At 54.1% G+C, this 26,304-nt stretch overlaps 1 protein-coding gene across 2 annotated transcripts in view; it reads left to right on the top strand.

The window, feature by feature from the left end:
• Window positions 1-2,197: 2,197 nt before the first annotated feature.
• The window catches only part of LOC141098785 (uncharacterized), a 31,532-nt gene continuing 7,425 nt past the window's right edge, over window positions 2,198-26,304 (top strand). For both annotated transcript variants that reach the window (XR_012234358.1, XM_073586772.1), the window contains exons 1-2: window positions 2,198-4,454; window positions 7,960-8,021. Coding sequence is in view for 1 of the 2 variants with exons in the window: in XM_073586772.1 (XP_073442873.1) it covers window positions 3,891-4,454; window positions 7,960-8,021 (626 nt within the window). In the remaining variant the exon portion in view is untranslated. The remainder of the gene's footprint in view (window positions 4,455-7,959; window positions 8,022-26,304) is intronic.

The following is a 26,304-nucleotide window of genomic DNA, read 5'->3' as shown; positions in this document are numbered from 1 at the left end:
AGTGTGTAAAGCTGTGGGTTCAGCTCTGGATGTGACTGGAGAATAAAGCCGGTAGTGTGGAAGGCTGTGGGTGCAGCTCTGGATGTGACTGAAGGATAAGGCTGATACGGTAGAAGGTTGTGGGTGCAGCCCTGGTTGTGACTGGAGAATAAGGCTGGTACTGTGGAAGGCTGTGGGTGCAGCTCTGGATGTGACTGGAGAATAAAGCCAGTAGTGTGGAAGGCTGTGGGTGCAGCTCTGGATGTGACTGGAGGATAAGGCTGATACTGTAGAAGGTTGTGGGTGCAGCTCTGGATGTGACTGGAGAATAAGGCTGGTACTGTGGAAGGCTGTGGGTGCAGCTCTGGATGTGAATTGAGGATAAGGCTGATAGTGTGGAAGGCTGTGGGTGCAGCTCTGGATGTGACTGGAAAATAAGGCTGGTAGTGTGGAAAGCTGTGTGTGCAGCTCTGGATGTGACTGGAGGATAAGGCTAGTTTCACACTTGCTTTTTTTTGCAGCGCGTTTTTCCCGCAAAAAAACGCATTGAAAAAACGCATACAGATGCTGCGTTTTTTTTCAAGCATTTTTATGAGCATGCATGAAAAAAACGCAGCGTTTTTATGCGTTTGTATGCGTTTTTAGTGCGTTTTTACTGCGTTTGCGTTTTTCCAACATTAGGTGGCCCCTCACACTAACCCAAACCATGACTTCACTAACCCTAACCCTGACCCTAACCCTAACCCTTAACCAAACCATACCCTGATCCAAACCCTGACCCTAACTCTAACCCTGACCCTAACCCTGACCCTAACCCTTAACCAAACCATACCCTGATCCTAACCCTAACCCTAAACCCCTTAACTAACCCTAACTCTAATGCAAACCCCTAAATTCCATTGTCTAAACTAATGGTAAAAAAAAAAACGCATGTTCAAAAAAACGCATACATAAGCATGCCAATGCGCACATATGCTCACCATAGACTTATAATGGGTGTCTTGCTGTAAAAAAACGCATTGCGCGCGCACACGTTTTTTTGAGGCAAGTCGGACGCCCAAAAAATGCAACAGGTTGCATTTTGTGCGCCCGAGCGCATACCGCAAAAAAACGCATGCGCGGAAAAACGCGTACAAACGCATGTGTATGCGCACATAAGCGCATCCCATGCAAAGTATAGGAAAAAAAAACGCATGCGCTATTTAGCGCTAAAATACAGCGAAAAAAAACGCAAGTGTGAAACCAGCCTAAGGCTGGTAGTGTGGAAAGCTGTGTGTGCAGCTCTGGATGTGACTGGAGGATAAGGCCGGTAGTGTGGAAGGCTGTGGGTGCAGCTCTGGATGTGACTGGAGGATAAGGCCGGTAGTGTGGAAGGCTGTGGGTGCAGTTCTGGATGTGACTGGAGGATAAGGCCGGTAGCGTAGATAGCTGTGGGTGCAGCTCTGGATGTGATTGGAGGATAAGGCCGGTAGTGTGGAAAGCTGTGGGTGCTGCTCTGGATGTGACTGGAGGATAAGGCCGGTAGTGTGGAAAGCTGTGGGTGCAGCTCTGGATGTGACTGGGGAATAAGGCTGGTAGTGTGGAAAGCTGTGGGTGCAGCTCTGGATGTGACTGAAGGATAAGGTTGGTAGTGTGGAAAGCTTTGGGTGCAGCTCTGGATGTGACTGGGGAATAAGGCTGGTAGTGTGGAAAGTTGCGGATGCAGGTCTGCATGTGACTAGAGGATAAGGCTGGTACTGTGGAAGGCTGAGCGTGCAGCTCTGGATGTGACTGGGGAATAAGGCTGGTAGTGTGTAAAGCTGTGGGTTCAGCTCTGGATGTGACTGGAGAATAAAGCCGGTAGTGTGGAAGGCTGTGGGTGCAGCTCTGGATGTGACTGAAGGATAAGGCTGATACTGTAGAAGGTTGTGGGTGCAGCTCTGGATGTGACTGGAGAATAAGGCTGGTACTGTGGAAGGCTGTGGGTGCAGCTCTGGATGTGAATTGAGGATAAGGCTGATAGTGTGGAAGGCTGTGGGTGCAGCTCTGGATGTGACTGGAAAATAAGGCTGGTAGTGTGGAAAGCTGTGTGTGCAGCTCTGGATGTGACTGGAGGATAAGGCTAGTTTCACACTTGCTTTTTTTTGCAGCGCGTTTTTCCCGCAAAAAAACGCATTGAAAAAACGCATACAAACGCATACAGATGCTGCGTTTTTTTTCAAGCATTTTTATGAGCATGCATGAAAAAAACGCAGCGTTTTTATGCGTTTGTATGCGTTTTTAGTGCGTTTTTACCGCGTTTGCGTTTTTCCAACATTAGGTGGCCCCTCACACTAACCCAAACCATGACTTCACTAACCCTAACCCTGGCCCTGACCCTAACCCTAACCCTTAACCAAACCATACCCTGATCCTGACCCTAACCCTAACCCTGACCCTTAACCAAACCATACCCTGATCCTAACCCTGACCCTAACTCTAACCCTGACCCTGACCCTAACCCTAACCCTTAACCAAACCATACCCTGATCCTAACCCTAACCCTAAACCCCTTAACTAACCCTAACTCTAATCCAAACCCCTAAATTCCATTGTCTAAACTAATGGTAAAAAAAAAAACGCATGTTCAAAAAAACGCATACATAAGCATGCCAATGCGCACATATGCTCACCATAGACTTATAATGGGTGTCTTGCTGTAAAAAAACGCATTGCGCGCGCACACGTTTTTTTGAGGCAAGTCGGACGCCCAAAAAATGCAACAGGATGCATTTTGTGCGCCCGAGCGCATACCGCAAAAAAACGCATGCGCGGAAAAACGCGTACAAACGCATGTGTATGCGCACATAAGCGCATCCCATGCAAAGTATAGGAAAAAAAAACGCATGCGCTATTTAGCGCTAAAATACAGCGAAAAAAAACGCAAGTGTGAAACCAGCCTAAGGCTGGTAGTGTGGAAAGCTGTGTGTGCAGCTCTGGATGTGACTGGAGGATAAGGCTGGTAGTGTGGAAAGTTGTGTGTGCAGCTCTGGATGTGACTGGAGGATAAGGCTGGTAGTGTGGAAAGCTGTGTGTGCAGCTCTTGATGTGACTGGAGAATTAGGCCGGTAGTGTGGAAAGCTGTGGGTGCAGCTCTGGATGTGACTGGAGGATAAGGCTGGTAGTGTGGAAAGCTCTGGGTGCAGCTCTGGATGTAACTGGAGGATAAGGCTGGTACTGTGGAAGGCTGTGGGTGCAGCGCTGGATGTGACTGGAGAATAAGGCTGGTAGTGCGGAAAGATGTGGGTGCACCTCTGGAAGTGACTGGAGAATAAGGCCAGTAGTGCGAAATGCTGTGGGTGCAGCTCTGGATGTGACTGGAGAATAAGGCCGGTAGTGTGGAAAGATGTGGGTGCAGCTCTGGATGTGACTGGAGAATAAGGCCGGTAGTGTGGAAAGCTGTGTGTGCAGCTCTGGATGTGACTGGAGAATTAGGCCGGTAGTGTGGAAAGCTGTGGGTGCAGCTCTGGATGTGACTGGAGGATAAGGCTGGTAGTGTGGAAAGCTCTGGGTGCAGCTCTGGATGTAACTGGAGGATAAGGCTGGTACTGTGGAAGGCTGTGGGTGCAGCGCTGGATGTGACTGGAGAATAAGGCTGGTAGTGTGGAATGCTGTGGGTGCAGCTCTGGATGTGACTGGAGAATAGAGCACGCCCAGGAAGAGGAGGAGCATCTGTGCTGAGCATCTGCAGGCTAGGGCCTTGCTAAGCTCCTGGGAAGGGAGGTTTTTTCCTGCAAGGACTTTCCATCTGCCCCCTTCCCAGGAAAGAGGACTTTCCCTGGGACTGAGCGCCGGGGCTGTGCCCCTGGCTCCCACCCTCCGGCAAGCCAGCTGGGGGTGGGGGGCCTCAGCACCATCCGGAGGCCAGGGTGCAGCCAGCCAGTCCCAGGGAGATGGGGAAGAGACGGAGCCAGGAGAGAGGGGGTCGCAGGACCCAGGAGCCCCGGGACACCGGGCCCCCCGAAGCTGGTACCGTGGCGGCTCCTCCTCCCGGAGGAGTGGCGGCCCAGAGCAGAGGTGCAGTGGCAGAGCCCCCCAACATCTGGGGCTCCAGAGCTGAGGGAGAGCCATCTACCATCTACGCCTCCCGCATCCATGCGCACCTCTGCGAATATGAGGAGGCCGCCAAACAGCTGAGAAAACTCCGGGAGGAGTTAAGGGGAGCACGAGCGGTGGCTAAGAACCGGCTCCCCGCCTCGAGACGAGCTGAGGTCTCCGCCACGGTGGAGAGGCTGAAGGGGGCTATCAGGGCCTTGGAGGAGATACGGGCGGCTATCCTGAGTGGGAGCGGCCCCTTTGCAGAGAAACTGAAAAACGATGACCGGTGTAGAGCCATGACCGGAGGGTCTCCTGGGGGGTCGGGAGGCCCCTGCCAGGTGGAGCACGAAGAGGAGGAGGAGGATGGCGGAACATCTACGCCTGCCCCACCTGAAGGCCTGGTGAGCAACAACACCCAGGTAACATGCAGCGGGGTGGCCCCTGAGCAAGTGGCTCTCCCACCGGACTCCAGTTACTCGGAGGAAAGTGGGGGCGAGGGGGAGGCTGGTGGGAGTGGGGACAGTAGTAGTGAGGGGGGCTGCCTCGTCCTACAACAGGTGAGGCAGATCGAGTCCCCAGAGCGGTTTGGCACACTGCTCTTTGGGGATGAGGTCTGCCCTGAGGACGGGGCAACCGGAAAGAGGAAAAAGAAAAAAAACAAGCGCAAGCCAAAAAACACCGTGGCTGACAAACTTATGTTTGTCCCTCTTTCCGGGGCCCCTCTGTCCCGCTGTATGGAACCCGCTGCCCACCCCGGCTCGGGCCCTGTGGTGGGTCCGCAGCGGGGGCGCGGGGAGAGTGATGTGTGCCTGGACCTTACCGTCACATCTGGTGGTGGCGGGGAGGGTTCAGGCAGCGACATGGAGGTCGGTGCTGGTGCCAGTGGTGTAACAGCCGCTGGCGGTATTGGCAGTAGTGGTGTCCAGGCTCAGTCCCCGGTGGCAGGGGGGGCTGGCCTGGCGCTCAGCACGGGTACAGCCAGGACCGCACTTCCGGCGGTGAGTGCTGGGGTCTCTGGATCCCCCACGCACGGGTCCGTTAAGTCTGGTCCACTTATGGGGGTCCAGAGACCAAGAAAGGGCATGGAGGCTGCTGTGAAGCAGCAGCTAAAAAAATGCAAGGGGCTGGTAGCTCCTCTGACGGCGCCCGTGGCAAGAGCGGGGTCCCCGGCGCGTAGACCCAAAAAGGGGTCCGTGCTGGGGGCACCGCCGCCGCTGGGCGACGAGGGGGAGTGGCCAGCCCTGCCAACATCAAGTGGTGGGTTCAGGGGTGCAGTGACAGTCCGTGAGGGGGGCGTGGCCTCCCCGAGTGTTGCCCAGCCTGCAAAGGCTGCGGCATGCGGGGGGGCGTGTCCTCCTCGGCCGCTGTCCCGCCCGCTGTGCCCGCGTCACCTGGGGAGGGCGTGGCCTCGCAAGGGGTCACTGCTCTGCCCGGGGTGGCTGCGGCCGGCGGGGGGGGCGTGGCCTTGGCGGGCCCACTGCCTCCTGTCCCGCCTACCCCCTCAAGCAGCATAGTGCCCCCAAAAGTCGGTAGGGAGTTGTCGGGGTCCCCAGCCCGCTTACCTCCATCTGGTGGTGCGGGGGCTCTGGCGCTCCTTGGGAAGCCGGCGGGGGCGAACAGCAGAGGGCAGGGTGCGGTGGCAGTGGCCGTCCCTGTCCTCAGTGCAAAGACACCGCAAAAAGAAAAAAAAGTGGAGCCAGAGAACCCAGGAGCTGCTGCTGCTCCCAGGCTCGGGCAGGGGCCGCCAAGAAGGAATGTGGTCCGTCTTAGGTGGGGGGGGCAGTGAAGCTTGTCTACCTAGGAGCAAGGTGGTGGAGCTCCTCCTTAAGATGGGCTTCGGGGCGAATGACCTCTTTGCCCTGATACACCCTTCGGCGTCCCGCTTCTTCGACGTCAGCTTTGTGCGGCCAGAGGGGCTTGAGCTCTTCTGGTCAAACTACGAGCTGGTGCGAGAAGAGCCCGGATGGCGAGACTTCGTGGCTCAAGCGGTGTCTCGCCAAAATTCCGTCAAGCGAGTGACCGTGGTTACATGTAACGAGTCACTCGCAGGCGTGGACATCATGACGTGGCTTTCCCGTTACGGGGAGGTCACCGAGGTCCCAAAAAAGAACAGGGACGAGTTTGGCATCTGGTCGGGGGGCTGGACCTTCATGGTCAAATTGAAGGTTTCCGGCGGCACGGTCACCCACATCCCTTCCTCGGCGTTCCTGGGAAGGGACAGGATCCTGGTCTTCTACCAGGGGCAACCGAAGGTCTGCCACAAGTGCGGCGACCCCACTCACTTCAGCGCCAACTGCAAGGTGCAGAAGTGCGCGTTGTGTGGTGGGGTAGGTCACCTGGCTGCCTTGTGCAAAGACATTCGGTGCCACCTGTGTGGTGACCTGGGTCACCCTCTCAGCCGCTGCCCTCGCTCTTTCTCTAATGCCGCCACAGGCCCGGTGGGGGGAGACCGCGGGGGGGCAACCCCCGGTGGCGCTGCTTCTGCTGTGGCAGGTGGTGGCGAAGGGGGAAGGGCTGAGGGGCCAGTGAGGAAGGGCAATGCTGCAAGGGGCCCCGCGTACCAGCGGAGGCAGGAAAAGCGCCAGGGAGGTAAGGGACAGGTGGAGCCTCGGGCAACCGGGGTGATGCCTGCTCCTCCCTCCAGGCCCGTGGCCAAAGCCTCTGAGGCCCTGGGGGAGAGTGCGGTGAGTGAGGAGATCAGGAGGATGGAGAGAGAGGAGAAAGCGGCTGACTCGGACGGGTCCTCACAGTATGAAAGTGTTGATGAGGATGTCCAAGAGCAGCCTACAGCACCAGGTGGCAAAACCAGGCGTGCCAAGCGCAAAGCGGTGGGGAGGAAGGCTGACAAGCCTTCAAAGTCCCCCCCGCCCCCGACCACAAGGGTGCATACGGAAGGGCCTGCTGACCCCCCTCTGATCAGACTCTCCAACCGGTTCAGCGCCCTCGGGGGTTCAGATGATGAACCGCAAGACGAGGGTACTGGGCCGGGGGCAACACCGGAGGGTCCTTCAGGGGATGGCGGAGTCCGTCCCTCAGGGGGCATTGCTCCTCCTGAGGGGGGGACAGACCTGGAACCCGGGGGCGAGGACACCGGGGGGGGGTGGGATGGACACGTCGGGAGCTTCCCTGAAAAGGAAGGTGTCTGACCCCTCCCCAGGAGGAGGTAATAGCGGGGTAGGGAAGAAATTGGCCATCCAACTCGATCACCCATGATGGCTGAACTCGCCCCGTTGACGCTGGCGTCTATTAATGTCGCCAGCATTAAGTCAGATGCGGCTCGCTTCACGGCCTTTGATTTTTTCTCCCGGATTGAGGCAGAAATTTTATTCTTGCAAGAGACCAGACTAACAGACATGGGGGCCATCTATAAAGCACGGAGGGAGTGGAGGTGCGGGCCCTCATACTGGTCTCTTGCGGCCGAGCCGTATAGCGGGGTGGCAGTCCTTTTTAAGACTGCAGCAGTTGAATGCCGACGGGTTACTGAGTTGGAAATGGGGAGGTGCCTGATCCTAGATGTCTTCATGAGGGGACAAGAGCTCCGGCTCATCAACATCTACGGCCCGCAGTCCAAGTGGGACCGCAAATGTCTCTTCCTGAGGATCAAGCCCTTTCTTTTTACGAGCCGACAGGTGGTCTTCGGTGGGGACTTCAACACCATTACGAGGTCCCGTGACCGGGGGGGTCCCGGAGATCGTCTGGCTTATGATAGCGTCGCGTTGAATAGCATAGCCAGTGAAGCTCGCCTGGTGGATGCCCACATCCGGCACACCCCAGGTCACGGAGGTTTCACCTACCATAGGGGTAGCTGTAGGTCTAGAATAGACAGGTTTTTTTTGAAGGAGGACGCCATCTTTTCTGCTGTGTCCGCCGTTGAGGTGGAGTTCTCCGATCACTGTCTAATTTTCTTTTCTCTGAATGTTGCAGAGACTCCTCGGATGGGAAGAGGGCTGTGGAAGCTCAATTCGTCCCTGCTGGAAGAAGCGGAGGTGAGACAATCCTTCGAGGATTTTCTTCAGAGCCAGGTACCGCTGTTGGATCTCTGTAGTAGTAAGTCAGAGTGGTGGGAGATCTTCAAAAAGCGGGTGGCGGGGTTCTTCCGTCAGCTCTCGAGCCTCAGGAGTCTGAACAGGCACCGCTTGTACCGGGCTCTGGGGAGGAAACTCGAGCAGCTTGTCTCGACTGGAGGTGACCGACTGGAGGTGACCGTGAGGAAATCTCCAGAGTGAAATCTTTGCTCAAGAGGTGTCAGTATGATAGGCACACATCCTTGGTTTTTGAGAGGGACTTCGGGAAGTACCGCTCACCCGACCCTTACAGAAACTGTAAGATGTCAGTGAATTGTAAGATGGTGACAGGACTGATCGACAGTACGGGGTCCCTGAACAGATCCAAATCAGGGATCCTGGAGGTAGTCAGATCCTTCTACTCACACCTCTTGGAAAAGAAGGATCTGGATCGGGACAGGATGTCGGCTTTCCTGGCTGAAGCCATCCCTGAGCCAGGGGGTGACCCCTCTCTTGGTGTTTTGGCAGAAGAAATCAGGGAAGAGGAAGTGAGACTGGCCATTGATGGGCTTCGGCTCAAGAAATCGCCAGGTCCGGATGGCTTAACATCTGAGTTCTATAAGACTTTTAGGGACTCCTTGGTCCCCCTCTTGACAGGGGTCTTTAATGAGTGTCTCTCCTCGGGCACTCTTCCCGGCTCAATGAGGAAGTCAGCCCTCATTATTCTGTCAAAGGGTAAGGATCCGTCCCGAATCGAGAACTGGCGTCCCATAGCGCTTCTCGATACGGACCGGAAGGTTCTGGCCAAGGTGCTGTTTAATCGGCTGGTGAAGTTTGCACCCCGGCTCCTTTCAGGGGCCCAGCATTGCTCTGTTCCAGGCCGCAGTACTTTTAGTGCTGTGCTCGGTGTCCGAGAGGCAGTGGAGCAGGGTAGGGCAGGTCACTGGAAGGGGTACTTGCTGTCATTAGATCAAGCGAAAGCCTTTGACCGGGTCAACCACGAGTACCTCTGGTCCGTCCTTTTGAGGTATGGTCTGCCTGGGAGGTTTGTAAAATGGTTAGAGATCTTGTACCAAGGGGCTGAGACTTTTCCGCTGGTGAATGGTTGGTCAGGTCGTCCTTTTGAGGTGGGTTCTGGGGTCCGTCAGGGCTGTCCGCTGAGCCCGCTTTTATACGTGTTCGCGATCGATCCCTTCTTAAGGAGGGTAGATCGTGGACCGCTGGCGGGAGTCGGGATGGACCGGGCGGGCTCTGGCTCCTCTCTGAGGGTGGTGGCGTACGCCGATGATGTTTCCCTGTTCGTATCCTCGAGAGGGGAGGCGGACTGGGTCATGTCGGAGGTAGTGCGCTACTCGGAGGCATCCGGGTCCATGATCAACCGGGATAAGTGTGAAAGTCTCTGGCTGAGACTAGTTTTGATCTCCCGGACACCCTTCCAGGGCCCCAGGCCACCGCCAAAATTCTAGGCATCGAATTTGGGCCCGGGGACTACCCCCAGCAAAATTGGGAGGGCAGACTTAAGATCGCCGCCCAAAAGGTGGACCAATGGAAGGGTTGGTCTTTAACCCTGAGGGAAAGGGTTGCCCTGGCTAAAGGCTATCTGCTACCTTTATTGATATACCTGGGCAGTGTGTGCATCTTGCCGGAACCTCTCTGGACGCGGGTCTATAGCCTGTTCTTCCAATTGTTATGGGGGAATAGGCTTAACCTAATCAAGAGGGAGGTTACATACCGTACGAGGAGACTAGGCGGGTTGGGTATGGTCAACCCGGTGGTGTTTCTAGTAAACACCTTTCTTAAGACTAACATCTCCAACCTCTGGCTAGAGAGGGCTCCTCCGTGGGTAGTCTCCTGCAAGGGTTGGCTTTGGCCTTTCTTCCAGGAATGGGAGACAGGAGGGCGGGTGAAGGACCTACGCACACCTCATGGGCATCTCCCGGCTTACGCTACCCCGGTTCTGAAGGTGATCCGCCGGTGGGGTCTGGGAATGTGGGAAATCAGGACCATGTCGAGGCAGTGCCTTGACAGGAGGGTCCTGTTGACCCATTTCCAGAAGCCCCTGGCCCTTAAGGATTGCCCAGGCCGGGATCTGGAGGTCGGGCTGGGGCTTTTAAATTCTAAGCGGATCCCCATGAAGTTTTGGGACTTGACCTGGCGTTGCTTCCACGGGAGGCTGTATGTAAGGGACAACTTGAAGTGCAGGAACTCCGATGACCGGGGTTGCCCTCGTGAGGAGTGTGGCGACGTGCTGGAAAGCATGGAGCACTTCCTGCTTCATTGTCCCTTTAATGCAGAGGTTTACAACAGGGTGGGTGCCTCCATACGTTGGCCGCGGCTGGCGTCCCTCTCCTACGCTGAATGGGCCTATGGAGCGTTCAGATCCCTGGGTGGCCGGGACCCGTGCACTTTATTCCTAGTCAGTGCAGCGGTTAGGTTCCACACTTGGAATGCACGGTGCCTAGTTACGACGCGGAAAAAAACCCTCCCAAGGGATGAGGTGGTAGGAAACATCTTGGGTGACCTGGTGAAGGTCCGTTTTTTGGAGTTCGAAAGGTTGGGTGTGAGGAAGGCCTCTTGGCTTTGGAGAGGCCTCTCCTTTTAAAAACGCACTCAAGGGAGAGCTAGCTCCGTGTGAATGAGGGTAGGGATAGCATAAGTTTCACTGGGTGTGTTAGGGACAGAAGTAGAGGCAGATAGGGACAGGGAGGGACAGGCACTGAGGGACAGATAGTTAGTTATGATAAGTTAGGTAGAGTAGGGACAGATAGGGACAGGTTTCTTTTCTTTTTTTAGGGACAGAAGTAGGGACAGTCTTAGTTCTTGAGGAATAGGATGAATGTGTTAGTGAGGGATGGAGCCTCTAGAACCCCGTTTTCCTGGTGGTGGGCTGGTGCATGCCACCTTAGCTTTTTGTTTTAAAAACAGGACATATAATGGATATTGGGCTTACAGGTGCCAAACTTGGGCCTTGGGTATGTAAATGCTGTGTTTAGTTTGTATATTAATGCGTAAGTAGATGGGATGGTATTGAGAGTTTTGGAAAATGTCTTTTGGTTGTGCTTTGGTAAAAGGAAAAACATATAACACACGTTTTTTTTGTTTTTTTAGTTAGAATGTGTGGATGGGGTGTAGTCAGGTTGGGAGGGGGGTGCATGGGGGGTGGTGGATGGATGACCGGATGCCAAGAGCAACATGAAGGAGCAAAGGAGCAGGGCAGGAGAAGTAGACTCTGCGGACCCTGGAAATAATTTTCGTGTGGAATCAAAAGGCCATAAACTTTCGTGGACCAGATTTTGCAGTGACAAGGCTACAAACTTGTAGGACCTGCGGTGCAAGGTGGTGGGAAAAAAGGCTGCGAACTTGTTGCCATGTGTGGGAGAGGGAAAAAAAAGGGAAAAAGGAAAAAAAAAAAAAAAAAAAAAATCTTTGCTGTGTAATAGGAGGTAAGGTTTGTCGGCCAAAGTGGCAGAGTTCTTGTTTTTTTTCAAGGCGGAGGGCCAGGAAAGGGTTATTTTCGTTTGGTTTTTGTAAATAGTAAAATTGTAAATAGTAAACTAGTAAAATCGGTGAGGTGTGAATGGGGGTGAATGGGGTGAGAGTGGGGAGAGGGGTTTATGTTTCTTTGTATTCTCTTTTAAGTGGATTCCTGCTGGGGGACCCTAAGCTGCCGAGCTCAGTGGGGGACAAGGAAAGGATTTGGACTTTCAGTTATTTGCGCATGTTTTGCACATTTTATGTCTGTCTATGTTGGTTTTCTTTAGTTTATGTATTGTGGTTTGTTTCTGAGTGTAATTTTGATAATTTTGTAAAATAAAAGAGTTGGAGAATAAGGTTGGTAGTGTAGGAGACTGCGGGTGCAGCTCTGGGTGTGACTAGAGAATAAGGCTGGCAGTGTAGGAGACTGCGGGTGCAGCTCTGGATGTGACTGGATGATAAGGCTGGTAGTGTGGAAAGCTGTGGGTGCAGCTCTGGATGTGACTGGAAGATAAGGCTGGTAGTGTGGAAAGCTGTGGGTGCAGCTCTGGATGTGACTGGAGGATAAGGCTGGTAGTGTGGAAAGCTGTGGGTGCAGCTCTGGATGTGACTGGAGAATGAGGCAGGTAGTGTGGAAGGCTGTGGGTGCAGCTCTGGATGTGACTGGAGGATAAGGCCGGTAGTGTGGAAGGCTGTGGGTGCAGCTCTGGATGTGACTGAAGGATAAGGTTGGTAGTGTGGAAAGCTGTGGGTGCAGCTCTGGATGTGACTGGGGAATAAGGCTGGTAGTGTGGAAAGCTGCGGATGCAGGTCTGCATGTGACTAGAGGATAAGGCTGGTACTGTGGAAGGCTGAGCGTGCAGCACTGGATGTGACTGGAGAATAAGGCTGGTAGTGTGTAAAGCTGTGGGTTCAGCTCTGGATGTGACTGGAGAATAAAGCCGGTAGTGTGGAAGGCTGTGGGTGCAGCTCTGGATGTGACTGAAGGTTAAGGCTGATACTGTAGAAGGATGTGGGTGCAGCTCTGGTTGTGACTGGAGAATAAGGCTGGTACTGTGGAAGGCTGTGGGTGCAGCTCTGGATGTGACTGGAGAATAAAGCCAGTAGTGTGGAAGGCTGTGGGTGCAGCTCTGGATGTGACTGGAGGATAAGGCTGATACTGTAGAAGGTTGTGGGTGCAGCTCTGGATGTGACTGGAGAATAAGGCTGGTAGTGTGGAAGGCTGTGGGTGAAGCTCTGGGTGTGACTGGAGAATAAGGCTGGTACTGCGGAAGGCTGTGGGTGCAGCTCTGGGTGTGACTGGAGGATAAGGCTGGTAGTGTAGGGGACTGCGTGTGCAGCTCTGGAAGTGACTGGAGAATAAGGCTGGTAGTGTAGGAGACTGCGGGTGCAGCTCTGGGTGTGACTAGAGAATAAGGCTGGTAGTGTAGGAGACTGCGGGTGCAGCTCTGGATGTGACTGGATGATAGGGCTGGTAGTGTGCAAAGCTGTGGGTGCAGCTCTGGATGTGACTGGAGGATAAGGCTGGTAGTGTAGGGGACTGCGTGTGCAGCTCTGGAAGTGACTGGAGAATAAGGTTGGTAGTGTAGGAGACTGCGGGTGCAGCTCTGGGTGTGACTAGAGAATAAGGCTGGCAGTGTAGGAGACTGCGGGTGCAGCTCTGGATGTGACTGGATGATAAGGCTGGTAGTGTGGAAAGCTGTGGGTGCAGCTCTGGATGTGACTGGAAGATAAGGCTGGTAGTGTGGAAAGCTGTGGGTGCAGCTCTGGATGTGACTGGAGGATAAGGCTGGTAGTGTGGAAAGCTGTGGGTGCAGCTCTGGATGTGACTGGAGGATAAGGCTGGTAGTGTGGAAGGCTGTGGGTGCAGCTCTGGATGTGACTGGAGGATAAGGCCGGTAGTGTGGAAGGCTGTGGGTGCAGTTCTGGATGTGACTGGAGGATAAGGCCGGTAGCGTAGATAGCTGTGGGTGCAGCTCTGGATGTGATTGGAGGATAAGGCCGGTAGTGTGGAAAGCTGTGGGTGCTGCTCTGGATGTGACTGGGGAATAAGGCTGGTAGTGTGGAAGGCTGTGGTGCAGCTCTGGATGTGACTGGGGAATAAGGCTGGTAGTGTGGAAAGCTGTGGGTGCAGCTCTGGATGTGACTGAAGGATAAGGTTGGTAGTGTGGAAAGCTGTGGGTGCAGCTCTGGATGTGACTGGGGAATAAGGCTGGTAGTGTGGAAAGCTGCGGATGCAGGTCTGCATGTGACTAGAGGATAAGGCTGGTACTGTGGAAGGCTGTGGGTTCAGCTCTGGATGTGACTGGGGAATAAGGCTGGTAGTGTGGAAGGCTGTGGGTGCAGCTCTGGATGTGACTGGGGAATAAGGCTGGTAGTGTGTAAAGCTGTGGGTTCAGCTCTGGATGTGACTGGAGAATAAAGCCGGTAGTGTGGAAGGCTGTGGGTGCAGCTCTGGATGTGACTGGAGGATAAGGCTGATACTGTAGAAGGTTGTGGGTGCAGCTCTGGATGTGACTGGAGAATAAGGCTGGTACTGTGGAAGGCTGTGGGTGCAGCTCTGGATGTGACTGGAGAATAAAGCCAGTAGTGTGGAAGGCTGTGGGTGCAGCTCTGGATGTGACTGGAGGATAAGGCTGATACTGTAGAAGGTTGTGGGTGCAGCTCTGGATGTGACTGGAGAATAAGGCTGGTACTGTGGAAGGCTGTGGGTGCAGCTCTGGATGTGATTTGAGGATAAGGCTGATAGTGTGGAAGGCTGTGGGTGCAGCTCTGGATGTGACTGGAAAATAAGGCTGGTAATGTGGAAAGCTGTGTGTGCAGCTCTGGATGTGACTGGAGGATAAGGCTGGTAGTGTGGAAAGCTGTGTGTGCAGCTCTGGATGTGACTGGAGAATTAGGCCGGTAGTGTGGAAAGCTGTGGGTGCAGCTCTGGATGTGACTGGAGGATAAGGCTGGTAGTGTGGAAAGCTCTGGGTGCAGCTCTGGATGTAACTGGAGGATAAGGCTGGTACTGTGGAAAGATATGGGTGCAGCTCTGGATGTGACTGGAGATTAAGGCTGGTAGTGCGGAAAGATGTGGGTGCAGCTCTGGATGTGACTGGAGAATAATGTTGGTACTGTGGAAGGCTGTGGGTGCAGCTCTGGATGTGACTGGGGGATAAGGCTGGTAGTGTAGAAAGCTCTGGGTGCAGCTCTGGATGTAACTGGAGGATAAGGCTGGTACTGTGGAAAGCTGCGGATGCAGCTTTGGATGTGACTGGAGAATAAATCTGGTAGTGTTGAAAGCTGTGGGTGCAGCTCTGGATGTGACTGGAGGATAAGGCTGGTAGTGTGGAAAGCTCTGGGTGCAGCTCTGGATGTAACTGGAGGATAAGGCTGGTACTGTGGAAGGCTGTGGGTGCAGCGCTGGATGTGACTGGAGATTAAGGCTGGTAGTGCGGAAAGATGTGGGTGCAGCTTTGGATGTGACTGGAGAATAAATCTGGTAGTGTTGAAAGCTGTGGGTGCAGCTCTGGATGTGACTGGAGAATAAGGCCAGTAGTGTGGAATGCTGTGGGTGCAGCTCTGGATGTGACTGGAGAATAAGGCTGGTAGTGTGGAAAGATGTGGGTGCAGCTCTGGATGTGACAGGAGAATAAGGCTGGTAGTGTGGAAAGCTGTGTGAGGAGCTCTGGATGTGACTGGAGAATGAGGCTGGTAGTGTGGAAGGCTGCAGGTGCAGCTCTGGATGTGACTGGAGAATAATGCTGATAGTGTGGAAGGCTGTGGGTGCAGCTCTGGATGTGACTGGGGAATAAGGCTGGTAGTGTGGCAGGTTGCGGTGCAGCTCTGGATGTGACTGGAGGATAATGCTGGTAGTGTGAAAGGCTGCGGGTGCAGCTCTGGATGTGACTGGAGGAAAAGGCTGGTACTGTGGAAGGCTGTGGTTGCAGCTCTGGATGTGACTGGAGAATAAGTCTGGTAGTGTGGAAAGCTGTGGGTGCAGCTCTGGATGTGACTGGAGAATAAAGCCGGTAGTGTGGAAGGCTGTGGGTGCAGCTCTGGATGTGACTGGAGAATAAGTCTGGTAGTGTGGAAAGCTGTGGGTGCAGCTCTGGATGTGACTGGAGAATAAAGCCGGTAGTGTGGAAGGCTGTGGGTGCAGCTCTGGATGTGACTGGAGGATAAGGCTGATACTGTAGAAGGCTGTGGGTGCAGCTCTGGATGTGACTGGAGAATAAGGCTGGTACTGTGGAAGGCTGTGGGTGCAGCTCTGGATGTGACTGGAGAATAAGGCTGGTACTGTGGAAGGTTGCGGTGCAGCTCTGGATGTGACTGGAGAATGCTGGTAGTGTGGAAGGCTGCGGGTGCAGCTCTGGATGTGACTGGAGGATAATGCTGGTAGTGTGGAAGGCTGCGGGTGTAGCTCTGGATGCGACTGGAGGATAATGCTGGCAGTGTGGAAGTCTGTGGGTGCAGCTCTGGATGTGACTGGAGAATAAGGCTGGTACTGTGGAAGGCTGTGGGTGCAGCTCTGGATGTGACTGGAGGATAAGGCCGGTAGAGTGTAAATCTGTGGGTGCAGCTCTGGATGTGACTGGAGAATAAGGCTGGTAGTGTGGAAAGCTGTGGGTGCAGCTCTGGATGTGACGGGAGGCTAAGGCTGGTAGTGTTCAAAGCTGTGGGTGCAGCTCTGGATGTGACTGAAGAAGGCTGGTAGTGTGCAAAGCTGTGGGTGCAGCTCTGGATGCGACTGGAGGATAAGGCTGGTAGCGTAGGAGACTGCGGGTGCAGCTCTGGGTGTGACTGGAGAATAAGGCTGGTAGTGTAGGAGACTGCGGGTGCAGCTCTGGATGTGACTGGTTGATAAGGCTGGTAGTGTGCAAAGCTGTGGGTGCAGCTCTGGATGTGACTGGAGAATAAGGCTGGTAGTGGAGACTGCGTGTGCAGCTCTGGAAGTGACTGGAGAATAAGGCTGGTAGTATAGGAGACTGCGGGTGCAGCTCTAGGTCTGACTAGAGAATAAGGCTGGTAGTGTAGGAGACTGCGGGTGCAGCTCTGGATGTGATTGAATGATAAGGCTGGTAGTGTGCAAAGCTGTGGGTGCAGCTCTGGATGTGACTGGAAGATAAGGCTGGTACTGTGGAAGGCTGTGGGTGCAGCTCTGGATGTGACTAGAGAATAAGGCTGGTAGTGAGGAAGGCTGTGGGTGCAGCTCTGGATGTGACTGGAGAATAAGGCTGGTAGTGTGGAAGGCTGTGGGTGCAGCTCTGAATGTGACTGGAGAATAAGGCTGGTAGTGTGGAAAGCTGTGGGTGCAGCTCTGGATGTGACTGGAGAATAAAGCTGGTAGTGTGCAAAGCTGTGGGTGCAGTTCTGGATGTGACTGGAGAATAAGGCTGGTAGAGTGGAAAGCTGTGGGTGCAGTTCTGGATGTGTCTGGAGAATAAGGCTGGTAGAGTGGAAAGCTGTGGGTGCAGCTCTGGATGTGACTGGAGGATGTCTGGTAGTGTGCAAAGCTGTGGGTGCAGCTCTGGATGTGACTGGAGGATAAGGCTGGTAGTGTTCAAAGCTGTGGGTGCCGCTCTGGATGTGACTGAAGAAGGCTGGTAGTGTGCAAAGCTGTGGGTGCAGCTCTGGGTGTGACTGGAGAATAAGGCTGGTAGTGTGGAAGGCTGTGGGTGCAGCTCTGGGTGTGACTGGAGAATAAGGCTGGTACTGCGGAAGGCTGTGGGTGCAGCTCTGGGTGTGACTGGAGGATAAGGCTGGTAGTGTAGGGGACTGCGGGTGCAGCTCTGGGTGTGACTAGAGAATAAGGCTGGTAGTGTAGGAGACTGCGGGTGCAGCTCTGGATGTGACTGGATGATAGGGCTGGTAGTGTGCAAAGCTGTGGGTGCAGCTCTGGATGTGACTGGAGGATAAGGCTGGTAGTGTAGGGGACTGCGTGTGCAGCTCTGGAAGTGACTGGAGAATACGGTTGGTAGTGTAGGAGACTGCGGGTGCAGCTCTGGGTGTGACTAGAGAATAAGGCTGGTAGTGTAGGAGACTGCGGGTGCAGCTCTGGATGTGACTGGATGATAAGGCTGGTAGTGTGCAAAGCTGTGGGTGCAGCTCTGGATGTGACTGGAAGATAAGGCTGGTAGTGTGGAAAGCTGTGGGTGCAGCTCTGGATGTGACTGGAGGATAAGGCTGGTATTGTGGAAAGCTGTGGGTGCAGCTCTGGATGTGACTGGGGAATGAGGCAGGTAGTGTGGAAGGCTATGGGTGCAGCTCTGGATGTGACTGTAGGATAAGGCTGGTAGTGTGGAAAGCTGTGGGTGCAGCTCTGGATGTGTCTGGAGGATTAGGCCAGTAGTGTGGAAAGCTGTGGGTGCAGCTCTGGATGTGACTGGAGGATAAGGCCGGTAGTGTGGAAGGCTGTGGGTGCAGCTCTGGATGTGACTGGAGGATAAGGCCGGTAGTGTGGAAGGCTGTGGGTGCAGTTCTGGATGTGACTGGAGGATAAGGCCGGTAGCGTAGATAGCTGTGGGTGCAGCTCTGTATGTGATTGGAGGATAAGGCCGGTAGTGTGGAAAGCTGTGTGTGCTGCTCTGGATGTGACTGGAGGATAAGGCTGGTAGTATGGAAAGCTGTGTGTGCAGCTCTGGATGTGACTGGGGAATAAGGCTGGTAGTGTGGAAGGCTGTGGTGCAGCTCTGGATGTGACTGGGGAATAAGGCTGGTACTGTGGAAGGCTGAGCGTGCAGCACTGGATGTGACTGGAGAATAAGGCTGGTACTGTGGAAGGCTGTGGTGCAGCTCTGGATGTGACTGGGGAATAAGGCTGGTAGTGTGGAAGGCTGTGGTGCAGCTCTGGATGTGACTGGGGAATAAGGCTGGTAGTGTGGAAAGCTGTGGGTGCAGCTCTGGATGTGACTGAAGGATAAGGTTGGTAGTGTGGAAAGCTGTGGGTGCAGCTCTGGATGTGACTGGGGAATAAGGCTGGTAGTGTGGAAAGCTGTGGGTGCAGCTCTGGATGTGACTGGGGAATGAGGCTGGTAGTGTGGAAAGCTGTGGGTGCAGGTCTGCATGTGACTGGGGAATGAGGCTGGTAGTGTGTAAAGCTGTGGGTTCAGCTCTGGATGTGACTGGAGAATAAAGCCGGTAGTGTGGAAGGCTGTGGGTGCAGCTCTGGATGTGACTGAAGGATAAGGCTGATACGGTAGAAGGTTGTGGGTGCAGCTCTGGTTGTGACTGGAGAATACGGCTGGTACTGTGGAAGGCTGTGGGTGCAGCTCTGGATGTGACTGGAGAATAAAGCCAGTAGTGTGGAAGGTTGTGGGTGCAGCTCTGGATGTGACTGGAGAATAAGGCTGGTACTGTGGAAGGCTGTGGGTGCAGCTCTGGATGTGAATTGAGGATAAAGCTGATAGTGTGGAAGGCTGTGGGTGCAGCTCTGGATGTGAATTGAGGATAAGGCTGATAGTGTGGAAGGCTGTGGGTGCAGCTCTGGATGTGACTGGAGAATAAGGCTGGTACTGTGGAAGGCTGTGGGTGCAGCTCTGGATGTGAATTGAGGATAAGGCTGATAGTGTGGAAGGCTGTGGGTGCAGCTCTGGATGTGACTGGAAAATAAGGCTGGTAGTGTGGAAAGCTGTGTGTGCAGCTCTGGATGTGACTGGAGGATAAGGCTGGTAGTGTGGAAAGCTGTGTGTGCAGCTCTGGATGTGACTGGAGAATTAGGCCGGTAGTGTGGAAAGCTGTGGGTGCAGCTCTGGATGTGACTGGAGGATAAGGCTGGTAGTGTGGAAAGCTCTGGGTGCAGCTCTGGATGTAACTGGAGGATAAGGCTGGTACTGTTGAAGGCTGTGGGTGCAGCGCTGGATGTGACTGGAGAATAAGGCTGATAGTGTGGAAAGATGTGGGTGCAGCTCTGGATGTGACTGGAGAATAAGGCTGGTAGTGCGGAAAGACGTGGGTGCAGCTCTGGATGTGACTGGAGAATAATGTTGGTACTGTGGAAGGCTGTGGGTGCAGCTCTGGATGTGACTGGAGGATAAGGCTGGTAGTGTGGAAAGCTCTGGGTGCAGCTCTGGATGTAACTGGAGGATAAGGCTGGTACTGTGGAAGGCTGTGGGTGCAGCGCTGGATGTGACTGGAGAATAAATCTGGTAGTGTTGAATGCTGTGGGTGCAGCTCTGGATGTGACTGGAGAATAAGGCTGGTAGTGTGGAAAGCTGCGGATGCAGCTTTGGATGTGACTGGAGAATAAATCTGGTAGTGTTGAAAGCTGTGGGTGCAGCTCTGGATGTGACTGGAGAATAAGGCCAGTAGTGTGGAATGCTGTGGGTGCAGCTCTGGATGTGACTGGAGAATAAGGCTGGTAGTGTGGAAAGATGTGGGTGCAGCTCTGGATGTGACTGGAGAATAAGGCTTGTAGTGTGGAAGGCTGTGTGTGCAGCTCTGGATGTGACTGGGGAATAAGGCTGGTAGTGTGGAAGGTTGCAGTGCAGCTCTGGATGTGACTGGAGAATAAGGCTGGTAGTGTGGAAGGCTGCGGGTACAGCTTTGTATGTGACTGGAGAATAAATCTGTGTTGAAAGCTGTAGGTGCAGCTCTGGATGTGACTGGAGGATAGGGCTGGTAGTGTGGAAAGCTGTGTGAGGAGCTCTGGATGTGACTGGAGAATGAGGCTGGTAGTGTGGAAGGCTGCAGGTGCAGCTCTGGATGTGACTGGAGAATAATGCTGATAGTGTGGAAGGCTGTGGGTGCAGCTCTGGATGTGACTGGGGAATAAGGCTGGTAGTGTGGCAGGTTGCGGTGCAGCTCTGGATGTGACTGGAGAATAAGTCTGGTAGTGTGGAAAGCTGTGGGTGCAGCTCTGGATGTGACTGGAGAATAAAGCCGGTAGTGTGGAAGGCTGTGGGTGCAGCTCTGGATGTGACTGGAGGATAATGCTGGTAGTGTGAAAGGCTGCGGGTGCAGCTCTGGATGTGACTGGAGGAAAAGGCTGGTACTGTGGAAGGCTGTGGGTGCAGCTCTGCATGTGACTGGAGGATGTCTGGTAGTGTGCAAAGCTGTGGGTGCAGCTCTGGATGTGACTGGAGGATAAGGCTGGTAGTGTTCAAAGCTGTGGGTGCCGCTCTGGATGTGACTGAAGAAGGCTGGTAGTGTGCAAAGCTGTGGGTGCAGCTCTGGGTGTGACTGGAGAATAAGGCTGGTAGTGTGGAAGGCTGTGGGTGCAGCTCTGGGTGTGACTGGAGAATAAGGCTGGTACTGCGGAAGGCTGTGGGTGCAGCTCTGGGTGTGACTGGAGGATAAGGCTGGTAGTGTAGGGGACTGCGGGTGCAGCTCTGGGTGTGACTAGAGAATAAGGCTGGTAGTGTAGGAGACTGCGGGTGCAGCTCTGGATGTGACTGGATGATAGGGCTGGTAGTGTGCAAAGCTGTGGGTGCAGCTCTGGATGTGACTGGAGGATAAGGCTGGTAGTGTAGGGGACTGCGTGTGCAGCTCTGGAAGTGACAGAAGAATATGGTTGGTAGTGTAGGAGACTGCGGGTGCAGCTCTGGGTGTGACTAGAGAATAAGGCTGGTAGTGTAGGAGACTGCGGGTGCAGCTCTGGATGTGACTGGATGATAAGGCTGGTAGTGTGCAAAGCTGTGGGTGCAGCTCTGGATGTGACTGGAAGATAAGGCTGGTAGTGTGGAAAGCTGTGGGTGCAGCTCTGGATGTGACTGGAGGATAAGGCTGGTAGTGTGGAAAGCTGTGGGTGCAGCTCTGGATGTGACTGGAGAATGAGGCAGGTAGTGTGGAAGGCTATGGGTGCAGCTCTGGATGTGACTGGAGGATAAGGCTGGTAGTGTGGAAAGCTGTGGGTGCAGCTCTGGATGTGACTGGAGGATAAGGCCGGTAGTGTGGAAGGCTGTGGGTGCAGTTCTGGATGTGACTGGAGGATAAGGCCGGTAGTGTGGAAGGCTGTGGGTGCAGTTCTGGATGTGACTGGAGGATAAGGCCGGTAGCGTAGATAGCTGTGGGTGCAGCTCTGTATGTGATTGGAGGATAAGGCCGGTAGTGTGGAAAGCTGTGGTGCAGCTCTGGATGTGACTGGGGAATAAGGCTGGTAGTGTGGAAAGCTGCGGATGCAGGTCTGCATGTGACTAGAGGATAAGGCTGGTACTGTGGAAGGCTGAACGTGCAGCACTGGATGTGACTGGAGAATAAGGCTGGTACTGTGGAAGGCTGTGGTGCAGCTCTGGATGTGACTGGGGAATAAGGCTGATACGGAAGGTTGTGGGTGCAGCTCTGCATGTGACTGGGGAATAAGGCTGGTAGTGTGTAAAGCTGTGGGTTCAGCTCTGGATGTGACTGGAGAATAAAGCCGGTAGTGTGGAAGGCTGTGGGTGCAGCTCTGGATGTGACTGAAGGATAAGGCTGGTACTGTGGAAGGCTGTGGGTGCAGCTCTGGATGTGACTGGAGAATAAAGCCAGTAGTGTGGAAGGCTGTGGGAGCAGCTCTGGTTGTGACTGAAGGATAAGGCTGGTACTGTGGAAGGCTGTGGGTGCAGCTCTGGATGTGACTGGAGAATAAAGCCGGTAGTGTGGAAGGCTGTGGGTGCAGCTCTGGTTGTGACTGGAGAATACGGCTGGTACTGTGGAAGGCTGTGGGTGCAGCTCTGGATGTGACTGGAGAATAAAGCCAGTAGTGTGGAAGGCTGTGGGAGCAGCTTTGAATGTGACTGGAGGATAAGGCTGATACTGTAGAAGGTTGTGGGTGCAGCTCTGGATGTGACTGGTGAATAAGGCTGGTACTGTGGAAGGCTGTGGGTGCAGCTCTGGCTGTGAATTGAGGATAAGGCTGATAGTGTGGAAGGCTGTGGGTGCAGCTCTGGATGTGACTGGAGAATAAGGCTGGTACTGTGGAAAGCTGTGTGTGCAGCTCTGGATGTGACTGGAGGATAAGGCTGGTAGTGTGGAAAGCTGTGTGTGCAGCTCTGGATGTGACTGGAGAATTAGGCCGGTAGTGTGGAAAGCTGTGGGTGCAGCTCTGGATGTGACTGGAGGATAAGGCTGGTAGTGTGGAAAGCTCTGGGTGCAGCTCTGGATGTAACTGGAGGATAAGGCTAGTACTGTTGAAGGCTGTGGGTGCAGCGCTGGATGTGACTGGAGAATAAGGCTGGTAGTGTGGAAAGATGTGGGTGCAGCTCTGGATGTGACTGGAGAATAAGGCTGGTAGTGCGGAAAGATGTGGGTGCAGCTCTGGATGTGACTGGAGAATAATGTTGGTACTGTGGAAGGCTGTGGGTGCAGCTCTGGATGTGACTGGAGGATAAGGCTTGTAGTGTGGAAAGCTCTGGGTGCAGCTCTGGATGTAACTGGAGGATAAGGCTGGTACTGTGGAAGGCTGTGGGTGCAGCGCTGGATGTGACTGGAGAATAAATCTGGTAGTGTTGAAAGCTGTGGGTGCAGCTCTGGATGTGACTGGAGAATAAGGCTGGTAGTGTGGAAAGCTGCGGATGCAGCTTTGGATGTGACTGGAGAATAAATCTGGTAGTGTTGAAAGCTGTGGGTGCAGCTCTGGATGTGACTGGAGAATAAGGCCAGTAGTGTGGAATGCTTTGGGTGCAGCTCTGGATGTGACTGGAGAATAAGGCTGGTAGTGTGGAAGGCTGTGTGTGCAGCTCTGGATGTGACTGGGGAATAAGGCTGGTAGTGTGGAAGGCTGCGGGTACAGCTTTGTATGTGACTGGAGAATAAATCTGAGTGTTGAAAGCTGTGGGTGCAGCTCTGGATGTGACTGGAGGATAAGGCTGGTAGTGTGGAAAGCTGTGTGAGGAGCTCTGGATGTGACTGGAGAATGAGGCTGGTAGTGTGGAAGGCTGCAGGTGCAGCTCTGGATGTGACTGGAGAATAATGCTGATAGTGTGGAAGGCTGTGGGTGCAGCTCTGGATGTGACTGAGGAATAAGGCTGGTAGTGTGGCAGGTTGCGGTGCAGCTCTGGATGTGACTGGAGGATAATGCTGGTAGTGTGAAAGGCTGCGGGTGCAGCTCTGGATGTGACTGGAGGAAAAGGCTGGTACTGTGGAAGGCTGTGGGTGCAGCTCTGGATGTGACTGGAGAATAAGTCTGGTAGTGTGGAAAGCTGTGGGTGCAGCTCTGGATGTGACTGGAGAATAAAGCCGGTAGTGTGGAAGGCTGTGGGTGCAGCTCTGGATGTGACTGGAGGATAAGGCTGATACTGTAGAAGGCTGTGGGTGCAGCTCTGGATGTGACTGGAGAATAAGGCTGGTACTGTGGAAGGCTGTGGGTGCAGCTCTGGATGTGACTGGAGAATAAGGCTGGTAGTGTGGAAGGCTGCGGGTGCAGCTCTGGATGTGACTGGAGGATAATGCTGGTAGTGTGGAAGGCTGCGGGTGTAGCTCTGGATGCGACTGGAGGATAATGCTGGCAGTGTGGAAGTCTGTGGGTGCAGCTCTGGATGTGACTGGAGAATAAGGCTGGTAGTGTGGAAGGCTGTGGGTGCAGTTCTGAATGTGACTGGAGAATAAGGCTGGTAGTGTGGAAAGCTGTGGGTGCAGCTCTGGATGTGACTGGAGAATAAGGCTGGTAGTGTGCAAAGCTGTGGGTGCAGTTCTGGATGTGACAGGAGAATAAGGCTGGTAGTGTGGAAGGCTGTGGGTGCAGCTCTAGATGTGACTGGAGGGTAAGGCTGGTAGTGTGGAAAGCTGTGGGTGCAGCTCTGGATGTGACTGGAGGATGTCTGGTAGTGTGCAAAGCTGTGGGTGCAGCTCTGGATGTGACTGGAGGCTAAGGCTGGTAGTGTTCAAAGCTGTGGGTGCAGCTCTGGATGTGACTGAAGAAGGCTGGTAGTGTGCAAAGCTGTGGGTGCAGCTCTGGATGCGACTGGAGGATAAGGCTGGTAGCGTAGGAGACTGCGGGTGCAGCTCTTGGTGTGACTGGAGAATAAGGCTGGTAGTGTAGGAGACTGCGGGTGCAGCTCTGGATGTGACTGGTTGATAAGGCTGGTAGTGTGCAAAGCTGTGGGTGCAGCTCTGGATGTGACTGGAGAATAAGGCTGGTAGTGGAGACTGCGTGTGCAGCTCTGGAAGTGACTGGAGAATAAGGCTGGTAGTATAGGAGACTGCGGGTGCAGCTCTGGGTCTGACTAGAGAATAAGGCTGGTAGTGTAGGAGACTGCGGGTGCAGCTCTGGATGTGACTGGATGATAAGGCTGGTAGTGTGCAGCTCTGGATGTGACTGGAAGATAAGGCTGGTACTGTGGAAGGCTGTGGGTGCAGCTCTGGATGTGACTGGAGAATATGGCTGGTAGTGAGGAAGGCTGTGGGTGCAGCTCTGGATGTGACTGGAGAATAAGGCTGGTAGTGTGGAAAGCTGTGGGTGAAGCTCTGGATGTGATTGGAGGATAAGGCTGGTAGTGTGGAAAGCTGTGGGTGCAGCTCTGAATGTGACTGGAGAATAAGGTTGGTAGTGTGGAAAGCAGTTGGTGCAGCTCTGGATGTGACTGGAGGATAAGGCTGGAACTGTGGAAGGTTGTGGGTGCAGCTTAGGATGTGAATGGAGAATAAGGCCGGTAGTGTGGAAAGCTGTGGGTGCAGCTCTGAATGTGACTGGAGGATAAGGCTGGTAGTGTGGAATGCTGTGGGTGCAGCTCTGGATGCGACTGGGGAATAAGGCTGGTAGTGTGGAATGCTGTGGGTGCAGCTCTGGATGTGACTGGAGAATAAGGCTGGTAGTGTGGAAAGCTGTGGGTGCAGCTCTGGATGTGACTGGGGAATAAGGCTGGTAGTGTTGAAGGTTGTGGTGCAGCTCTGGATGTGACTGAAAGATTAGGCTGGTAGCGTGGAAAGCTGTGGTGCAGCTCTGGATGTGACTGGAGGATGAGGCTGGTACTGTGGAAGGCTGTGGGTGCAGCTCTGGATGTGGCTGGAGAATAAGGCCGGTAGTGTGGAAGGCTGTGGGTGCAGCTCTGGATGTGACTGGAGAATAAGGCTGGTAGTGTGGAAAGTTGTGGGTGCAGCTCTGGATGTGACTGGAGAATAAGGCCGGTAGTGTGGAAGGCTGTGGGTGCAGCTCTGGATGTGACTGGAGGATAAGGCCGGTAGCGTGGAAGGATGTGGGTGCAGCTCTGGATGTGACTGGAGAATAAGGCTGGTAGTGTGGAAAGTTGTGGGTGCAGCTCTGGATGTGACTGGAGGATAAGGCCTGTAGTGTGGAAGGCTGTGGGGGCAGCTCTGGATGTTACTGGAGAATAAGGCTGGTAGTGTGGAAAGCTGTGTGCAGCTCTGGATGTGATTAGAGGATAAGGCTGGCATTGTGGAAGGCTGTGGGTGCAGCTTTGGATGTGATTGGAGAATAAGGCTAGTGCAGCTCTGAATGTGACTGGAGGACAAGGCTGGTAGTGTGGAAATTTGTGGGTGCATCTCTGGATGTAACTGCAGAATAAGGCTGGTAGTGTGGAAGGCTGTGGGTGCAGCTCTGCATGTGACTGGAGGATAATGCTGATGCTGTGGAGGCAGCTCTGGATGTGAATGGAGAATAAGGCTGGTATTGCAGAAAGCTGTGGTTGCAGCTTTGATTGTGACTGGAGGATAAGGCTGGTACGATGGAAGGCTATAGGTGCAGCTCTGGTTGTGACTGGAGAATAAGGCTGGTAGTGTGGAAGGCTGCGGATGCAGCTCTGGATGTGACTGGAGGATAAGGAAGATACTGTAGGAGGCTGTGGGTGCAGCTCTGGATGTGACTGGGGAATAAGGTTGGTAGTATGGAAAGCTGTGGGTGCAGCTGTGGATGTGACTGGAGAATAAGGCACGG

This window comes from Dendrobates tinctorius, unplaced genomic scaffold (assembly GCF_039654945.1).
Source record: "Dendrobates tinctorius isolate UK_male_01 unplaced genomic scaffold, ASM3965494v1 ptg000095l, whole genome shotgun sequence".
NCBI classification, from domain to species: Eukaryota; Metazoa; Chordata; class Amphibia; order Anura; family Dendrobatidae; genus Dendrobates; species Dendrobates tinctorius.
The sequence above is the reverse complement of the archived record's forward strand: the minus strand, read 5'-3'. Positions and strand labels throughout refer to the sequence as shown.